Source organism: Pempheris klunzingeri, chromosome 12 (genome assembly GCF_042242105.1).
Source record: "Pempheris klunzingeri isolate RE-2024b chromosome 12, fPemKlu1.hap1, whole genome shotgun sequence".
Classification (NCBI taxonomy): domain Eukaryota; kingdom Metazoa; phylum Chordata; class Actinopteri; order Acropomatiformes; family Pempheridae; genus Pempheris; species Pempheris klunzingeri.
The window spans coordinates 3,316,921-3,326,293 of NC_092023.1; the positions used below are offsets into that span (position 1 = coordinate 3,316,921).

General features: G+C 42.2%; 1 protein-coding gene across 1 annotated transcript in view; it reads left to right on the forward strand.

The window, feature by feature from the left end:
- Positions 1 to 9,303, forward strand: part of dst (dystonin) — a 91,243-nt gene extending 81,940 nt beyond the window's left edge. Inside the window, exons 83-95 of the mRNA XM_070840652.1 lie at positions 15 to 158; positions 318 to 506; positions 617 to 746; positions 934 to 1,097; positions 1,212 to 1,374; positions 1,451 to 1,605; positions 1,692 to 1,766; positions 1,932 to 1,949; positions 4,307 to 4,424; positions 5,082 to 5,147; positions 6,434 to 6,624; positions 7,450 to 7,576; positions 8,271 to 9,303. Of these exons, the coding sequence (XP_070696753.1) occupies positions 15 to 158; positions 318 to 506; positions 617 to 746; positions 934 to 1,097; positions 1,212 to 1,374; positions 1,451 to 1,605; positions 1,692 to 1,766; positions 1,932 to 1,949; positions 4,307 to 4,424; positions 5,082 to 5,147; positions 6,434 to 6,624; positions 7,450 to 7,576; positions 8,271 to 8,527 (1,797 nt within the window). The 3' untranslated portion in view covers positions 8,528 to 9,303. The remainder of the gene's footprint in view (positions 1 to 14; positions 159 to 317; positions 507 to 616; positions 747 to 933; positions 1,098 to 1,211; positions 1,375 to 1,450; positions 1,606 to 1,691; positions 1,767 to 1,931; positions 1,950 to 4,306; positions 4,425 to 5,081; positions 5,148 to 6,433; positions 6,625 to 7,449; positions 7,577 to 8,270) is intronic.
- The last annotated feature ends 70 nt before the right edge of the window (positions 9,304 to 9,373 follow it).

Here is a 9,373-nt window from a genome sequence, read left to right on the forward strand (position 1 = left end):
TTTCCATTTTCCAGGAGTTCATGAAAAAACTGGAGGAGAAGCGAGTGGCCCTAAATAAAGCAACCAGCATGGGGGAAGCTATTCTGACCATCTGCCATCCAGACTCTATCACAACCATCAAACACTGGAACACCATCATTAAAGCCCGGTTTGAGGAGGTCAGTGCACAGCTGCTTACCTGCATACACGTCTGTGCGCTCTGTCATACCCACAGCTGGGAAAGAATTACACGATTTGGATATTTCAAGCTACATGACGAAGTAAACTTGGGCTGCAGTGGGAAGATTGCTGTAATGTTTGTAACGGTGCTGTCACAGGTGCAGGCGTGGGCCAGGCAGCACCAGCAGCGACTGGCCACGGCCCTCACTGAGCTGTTAGCCACTCAGGAGCTGCTGGAGAATCTCCTCACCTGGCTCCAGTGGGCTGAGACCAACCTCAACGACAAGGACAAGGAGCTGCTGCCGCAGGAGATTGAAGAAGTCAAAAGCCTGATAGCAGAACACCAGGTACCGTCACCTCCTCTTAACTTATTGAACCGGTACTGTGTTCTGATCATAGTTGACTCAAAGTGTGCATGAACCAAACTGGGAAGCATACTTGTTGTTTTTCCCTGCAGGCATTCATGGAGGAAATGACCAGGAAGCAACCAGATGTTGACAAAATCACCAAGACACACAAGAGGAAGGCTGCTGTGGAGCTCCAAGCCCAGTCTCAGATCCCTGTGCTTGGCAAAGGAAGACCTGGAAGTATGTATCCCACAAACAGCCCTGATGGAGCGTGACCTGAGCCATCTGGCCTGTTATTGAGTCACGGCAGGCTGACGCGACTTCCTCATTTGTCAATTTTAGCACCTGGACTGATGTAATTGCCAGCTTATTCTTCCTGATTACATAGTGAGAACAGTCACTGTGAAGGTTTTTTTGTCTTCCACAGGAAAACGTTCTCCCACACAAACGATGTACACGTCAGCAACACAAGCTCCCATTGAAACCAAGAACCCCCGGGTTAACCTGCTGGTCACTAAGTGGCAGCACGTGTGGCTGCTGGCTTTGGACAGAAGGAGGAAACTCAATGACGCCTTGGACAGACTGGAGGAGGTAATGAAGCTCTCAGGTTTCACACAAACCTGCTCTCACTATTATTATTGCAGGCCCAAGTTCCTATGAATGCATGTTTTGTGGTTGTTCAACCCTTTATTTTGCTGTTTGCAGTTGAAGGAATTTGCCAACTTTGACTTTGATGTGTGGCGGAAGCGCTACATGCGCTGGATGAACCATAAAAAGTCTCGCGTCATGGACTTCTTCCGCCGCATTGACAAAGATCAAGATGGCAAAGTGACCCGACAGGAGTTTATAGAAGGCATCCTCTCCTCCAGTAAGTGTCCAGCACACAAATCACAACTGAGCAGCCTCAAATGCTCATTTTGTAACACACCTCGGCTCTTTACTAGAATTCCCCACCAGCCGTCTGGAGATGAGTGCCGTCGCCGACATATTTGACCGAGACGGTGACGGCTACATTGACTACTATGAGTTCGTGGCGGCTCTTCATCCCAACAAGGACGCCTACAAACCGCTAACAGATGCCGACAAAATTGAGGATGAGGTGACGCGAGCTCTCATGCCCAGAATTTCTAAATGGAGAGACATGTGTAGACGGTTGTGGAGCAATAAAACCGTCTCTGTTTACAGGTCACACGTCAAGTAGCTAAATGCAAATGTCCAAAACGATTCCAAGTGGAGCAAATCGGTGCCAACAAATACCGGGTGAGTAGATTTTAAACTAGCCTGAGAGCAGAGCATGTAATGTTTCAGCACACACGAGCAATGCCATGACTGTAAAATGTCTTATTTCATGGAATAATCCTTTAGCAGGTCAATATATGCTGAAAACTCTAACCTGTGTATTCTTGTTGTTCTTCACGTCTCCAGTTCTACCTTGGAAATCAGGTACATGTGATTGTCCGTCTGTACCCTCCTGCTCTGCCGTTTCATTTACCACGTTTGCTGATTAACACTCTCAGTATCCAGATTCCTGGCTGATGTTTTACAGACTGAAACTCAGAAGTAGAACTAAAGATGTATCTTAATCCACAAGGAACACCGGCCTAAGACGTGTGTTCAGCCCAACAATTTATGGTTCGCCGAATGTGATCGGAGCATCAAAATGTGATTTAAAATGACTAATGAGAGAAACATTAAAGGCCCGTTTGTTTGTTTGAGTTTTATGTGACCACAGCTTTTTCAGACTCTTCTGTTGCCATCAGCTTTTGTTTTTTTCTTGAAAAATAAGATGAAAATTAGTCCAGTAAATCTGCTTTTGAGTTTCAGAAAATACAATATTAAAGAGCCAACACCATTTCAGCCCATATTTTTTATTGGTCCACGGGCATAAATTCATCTGCTGGGCAGTTTGGAAAATAATGCTTTCTGTGTGCTTGCCTTTGGCGCTTCAGTATCATGGGAATGATTTACCTCTACACTGGCTGACATACTCTTGTGTAACTGACACTGTTTATTGCTTTATTATTACTATTTTTTTTATAGTTGGCCAATCTTGATGATTTCAATGAATACTCTGCTTTTCATTCTACCTACTCAGTTAATATGTCTTGACAGGCTGCATGTTGCAATTTAAAGTTCTTTGCTGATATGGGTTCATATATGACATGTGCTTTCTGAAGCTTGTTGGATTTGATTTAGAGGGTGATATTAGTGGTGATATTAAGTAGTTTGTATTGATGTATCACACAACATTGAATTTAAATGATTCTTTTGACAGTTTGGTCTGGTTCACTGCTTACATGACTCCTTAATCGGCGATGAGACAATAGCAAACAGGGAAAATCAAAATCTTACCCCCCACCTACACGTTGCAGTTTTGGAAAGCTGTATTCTGGTAAATGGTTATTCTTAAGATGTGTCTTGTGCCTCTTTTTCCTCCAGATCATCATCACCTTTAATGTATTTGATCACTAAATTCACCAGTGGCATTAAATCATTCTGATAATCATACAAGATTTTTACCAGCTGAAGAGAAATCATAAGATAGCAGGCACTTAGCGGAGGGTCATCAGTGTTTGGTCATGTCTGCGTGTCACACCGTGGTGGATTAGACAGAGCCGATACGAACCATTCCTCATGTTGTTGTCAGTGTGTCATTGCAGCAAGCTGCATCGGATCTGCATCAGTGTCAATGCATCCCGAGTCGTAGTTGTAGAAAAGTGCAACAAAGTGCTGGATTGCAGGAGATTGCTGTTTGTCCGCTTGATCATGACGTGAAATTTGTTTTTGACAGAAAGCATGCGGCTGTGATCGTCGTCGTGTGTGTTTGTGTGTTTGTGCTCGTGGTCGTATCCAACTGGCTGCCGTCTGTAACCCGTCATCTCATCAACCATTCACATCCATGACATGCTCAGTGTTTTTATGTTTGGTATGTGTGGTTGGGAAGGTGAAGGCAGATTATTACACACTAGCGCCTCCTGGTGGTGTAATAATGTGCCTCCGGTTGATGTGTTTTTTCACAGGCTCAAGCTGCAGTAAAGGCAGCGAACTGAAGCCAGACGTTACAGCCTGACACCACAAACTAGCTGAAATGGTTTCAAATAACAAAAGATATCACTGCTGTAAATACTGTACAGCTTTACAGTACAACTGTGACAGATGTCCACGTAGAGCCTGGCTGAGTCTACAGCTTTTGTGGAGTAAATCTAAATATATTATGTGGGAATATAATATAATATTAAATATCAGGTCCAGATAAATCAGCTTAACTTCACAAAAACGATAGGATGAAGACTCTAAGTGCTTTTTTTCTTCTGCATTTTCACGTGATTCTTTGTTTCTTGGGTCCAACTTTGATCCAACAAGAAATGACTATAAATACAAAGTAATGAAAGGAGTTAATTTAGTGAGAGCTAATGGACTTTTAGAGTAATTTAGGAAGAAAACGTTTGAATAACACACACCGGCACAAACTAATATAAGAAAACCAGTTGGATTGACCTTTGTGTAATTTGTGTCTTTGAGAATGAAAACTTACAATTTATGTTTTTGTGTCATAAAACTGTGCAACATAGAAAAGAAATCAGTCCTGAAGCAGACACGAATCATCTCTCGTTTTTATATGGAATATTTGAAAAGTTTTCTGACTCAACAACAACAATAATAATAATAATCATAATAATATGGTTGATTGTCCAAACCAGCCTGGTTTCTAGTGTTGCACAGCTTCTAGCATGAGGCCACACACACACACAGCTCAGTGTTTTCACACATCCCCTCTCTGTTTTCCTCCCCCGCCGTAGTTCGGAGACTCTCAGCAGCTTCGTCTGGTGCGGATTTTGCGCAGCACTGTGATGGTGCGGGTGGGAGGAGGCTGGATGGCGCTGGATGAGTTCCTGGTGAAGAACGACCCCTGTCGAGGTGAGTTCAGAGGTTCACCGCGAGCTCTCGTACTGAAGGCTGACGGATTAGATGCTGAAAACGTACACGTCTTTGTGCCATTACAGCCAAAACAGGTGGCATTACACTGGTTTAGGGTGGATTATATATATATACTGTAGCTTACTTAGGATTAAAGGCAGCTAATCCATTTCTCAGTGAACATTCAGTTAGAAACAGTGATATTATCATATTGGTAGTGTTTCATTACTGGATATAATCATTTAGAATAACCGACTGTAAAGAGCTTCTCCTCGGCTCCAGATCCATCAAAGTCACCGCTGTGACTCTCTTCTGTTTTTCTTTTTGTTGGACTGTGTTATGATTAAAACTATTGTTTGGAATTGCATAATTGGTCATTTACTTTAAGATTGTTCTCCCCATCTTTTAAAAAAAAGAAACGGATCAAATCAAAAGACCCAAATGATCTCTTGGACCATGTTTTTGGTTTGTTAGCAGAAGTAGAAGTATTATTCCTGACCGACTGCCTACGTGTTACCAAACATCCTGTCTGTGCCCCCGTCTGGTGCTGAAGCTTCATGTTCTCTGCTTGTTTCTATTATCTTCTGTATTAATTATGATTTTCTTTTTTTTCCTGCTAAACCTTCCTCCTGCCGAACGCGGTATCTTTTCTTCTAGTCCATCACCACGGGAGCAAAATGTTGCGCTCGGAATCAAACTCTTCGATTACTCAGTCTCCTATAGGTTGGCAAATCTCACACTTTCTCACCTTGCTCCATGACCCCACCAGTGGTATGTGTGTCTGCACATCCGAGTGTGTGCTGCTTGTGTTGGTCGTAGTGTGCGCTTCTGTTCCGCTGTGTGTGAGCGCGCCGCGTGAATGCACTTCATGAATCAGCTCCACTCACGATCAACTGTGGTTTTCATGCATGCAGTTGTTTGTGTGAGTCACGTCACCTGGTTTGGGACGCCGTCAGCCACGTTAGCTCTTCTTTTCTCTCTCAGCATGTGACGAGTGGTTCTAAGCAGAGCTTCTTTTGCAGTTTTCAGGTGTGCTTGGCCATCAAACAAACAAACAAACAAGCATTTGAAAGCGTAGCTGACTATATTTCCTGTAAATATAAAACTGTCTGACGTCATCATTGGCCAAAATGATGAAGTTGTCTTTGCACAACAAAACCGAAACAGGATTTATTGCTCTGTTTATGTTGTTTGACAGTTTAGGGGTTAAAACTGCATGCGGGCTGGTTTTCAGTTTTTAACACAACTGGTGCAACTTCTGTTTGGTTTTATTGGTAATTCTTCTAATTTGGGCCATTGTTGATGTGGGAGTGTGTAGACAAACTTTAATTTATTCTAATTTCTGCACCATTTGTTTAGCAGCAGTCACAGCAAACACAGCAGCGCTGCTGGTTTAGAGATGAAACATTAATTCCACCACTGCTGCAGCAGTAATTAGACTCCTGTAGGACAGTATGACATGTGGAGCTGCATGGGTCTTGTGTTTCCATTGTTTATTCATGATTTGAATCCCAGCTTTTACTGAATTCATTTAGAATATTCTGCTTCGTTTAAAACCAGTCACATCATGGTAACACTGTATTTTACAGGTCTATATTTCCCTAATAATTTCCCATTCATTTATTCAGAAGTCTCCAGGACATAACTACGTCATGTGGTGCTAATTATGGGGAAAACAGGCTGTGTGTTTGAATGGTACATTTTCAAGTAATTAACAACACTTTCTTCCTAGTATAAACAAAGACCTGACAAAATGAAATTAGGTGAAATTTCTCCACAGCAAAGCACAAAATTCAACATATATGTAGAGTTTCTAATAATAAATGACTAATGAATGTGGTTGGTTTTAAATGGAGCAGAAGAAAATTTCTAGTTTTCCCATAATTAGTATGAAATTAGTTAGTTAGGAAATTACAGACTTAAAGTGGAAAAGTAAAGAGTTAGCTCACTTCATCATCCATCAGTGTTGTGCTCGTGCAGTCCGGCTCATCTGGAGTGTCGTTTCTCAGCTAAAGGCAGGACAAACATGGAGCTGCGAGAGAAGTTCATCCTCCCAGAAGGAACCACTCAGGTGATGGCGAGCTTCCGCTACCGAGGTCGGAGGTCGCGGCCGTCGTCCAGAGGAGCGTCTCCCAACAGATCCACGTCCAGTCAGAGCTGTCCGGTGCCCTCAAACCCGGCACTGACCACTACAGCCAAGGTGAGAGGCTCCAGTCCGCTGTGGGCGTCAGTAGCTGTCTCGCTGTCTGTCCCGATGTAGATTGATCATTCCCCACCATGATTTTCCTCTCATTTATCTGCATTAGTTCATAGATTTTACTTTGTTTGATCATTTTCTTGTTTAATTTCGTGTTTTTCACATCTAGTGTTCCTTGTAGTTTTTGATTTGTGAATCCATGTCTGTGTTTTTTGATTTGCCGTTATTCCCCAGACTCCCCAACACATAACCCGCAATTATGATAAGCCCTGGCTTACAAACAGCAAACCCTCCACTCCTCTTAAATCATCAGACTCCTTTGGGAGCCCAGGTTCATCCTCTGAGGTATAGTCATGACGTGGAACGCTTCAGATTTACCACCCAGCTGAAATCTACCACATAAATACCAAAACAGAAACAAAGTGTGTGTGTGTGTGTGTGTGTGTGTGTGTGTATAAAGCTTAGCAGATCTGGAAGATGTTGGACTAAAGTGGTTTTTATGTGTGACAGATTTCAGTTGGGTCTGATTACTAATGGGCTGAATATTGAAGTCTTGCCTGACAAATATGTTTATATTTCAGTGCAACTACACTAAGAACAACTTTATGTGATCTATGCATGTGTGATTAACAACTTAACTTACAGGTTTAACGTGATTAAAATACTAACTGCTTCTAAAAGAGATTCCTCAGTTGTTGTTTTCATAAACCTTTAACAGCGTTATCATCAGTGCTTTCTAATAAAACCTTTTTCTGAGACTCTGTCCTCCTAATAATGTGCAGTTAATTGCTACTGATTACAAATGAGTTAAAGTTCTGTCTCTTGCAGGGTACGCCGGTTCAAGGCAGCAAATTACGCCTTCCTGGGTACTTGTCAGGCAAAGGGTTTCAGTCTGGTGAGGAGGGAACGCTGATCAGCGCCGCTGTGCTAAAGGCTCGAACACAGACAATAGGTGGTGAGTTGAGAGCAACTTCTGCCGTCTTTTCATGACGTGACTGAAGATTTGTTTTTGTCAAGTTTGGTTCAAACTTGCAGAGAATTTAAAGAACAAGTTTTGTCTATCGAATATAATATTAACCCATTAATGGGCCAATTTTAATTATTGGGCAACAACTTCTGTATTATACCTGATTTTGTAGTTCACTTTTCAAAAAACACACAAATCTCCACAAACTCTTGACATTTATGGTCAAACCTTACAAATCAGGAAAAGATGGAAAACCGTAACATTTAGAACAAAGATATTTGGAAAAATGTGTAAATGATCATACCAGGAACAAACTAATGATCTCTGGATCAACATTAAGTCCTTATCAGAAGCACAACATGGTATTTAGTACCCAGTGTACTGTGTCGTACTTCTGATAGTACCACAAACTACACTGTACACAGTATGTAGTAGACATGAACATAAAGTACATAATGGCTTGTTAGCTAATTAATCATTTAAAAGCTCTAATTACAGACAGCAGTCACAAGATGGCTGTAAAAACTGGAGTATGTGTTGATAATCTTCCAAAAATGGCATTTAGAGGACGGATTAAAGAGGCTCGTCAGTTTGTGTTTGGAGGTAACACCGTCTGTTAAACTGCACTGAAGCAGTAGTGACTGTTGTTCATTGTTTGTTGACTTCGCTTTAATCTTTCCAGAGTCGAGGAGAAATTCCAGCCGACCTGGAAGTAAAGCCGGAAGCAGAGGGAGCAGTCGCAGGGGAAGCGACGCCTCTGACTTTGACATCTCGGACATCCAGTCCGTGTGCTCAGATGTGTCCGAGACGGTCGGCGACACGACCCGAGCGACGCCGCGCTCTGCGTCACGCCAACACGGAGGAAAACCCTCCAAGATCCCCACTCCTCAGAGAAGAACCACTCCCACGAGCAAACTGGCCAAGGGATCCAAGCGATAGTCAGTGGCCTTCACGTCAAACAACCCAGGAGCTAGTTGCACCCTAAACACGTATCGGACACTGGAGATATCTAACTTAAAAGACTGCAAACTTGTTGAGTGTTATTTAAATTGTTGCGAAGATGTAAAATATTCTGTTGAGAGGCAATATTGTTTAATATGATGTGAGAATGGATCGTTAATGGCCTTGTGCATTTGTTTTTAATGTATTTTATTTTTTGTGAAAAATGTCAAATTGTTTTTATCGTATTTTATTTTATTGAGGAAAAAAAAAACCTGTATTGGTTTGACGAACACTAGAAAAGCTGGGAACGGTTAACATTTCTAAACACACTAATGAAGGGCAACACGCAGGATCGCGCTCAGAGTTACTGAATGTACTGTAATTTACATTTGCTTACGTCTGGAGTAGATGGTGCACTATGGTACCATTTTGAGGCACTGCATTTATCTATTTAAGTGCTATGATATACTGCCAACATGCATTTTAAAGGGCAATGCAATATACCACAATAAACCCCAGTAAGCACTGCAGAAACCTTTGAAAAACACTATTTAAAGCAAGTAGCAGAAACCTCGTAATCATGAAGCTTTTCGAGTCCTGTTTGTTTGTGAGCAGCCGCAGTCCTTGTTTTGTTTGACCACTTCACAGCAGTGTGTGCATTGACCTTTAGAAGGTGTCACTCCGTGTAGACATTCTCCTGTGCATCTGTGTCCAGCTGAAATTGTTACTGTAACATTACTTTGTAATAAACCTGCTTGCAGAAAACCACCTGAGGCTGGTGTGGACCACAGAATCGTATATATATCTGCTTTGCTCGATTTAGCGAGCAAGTCTCGTTTGGTT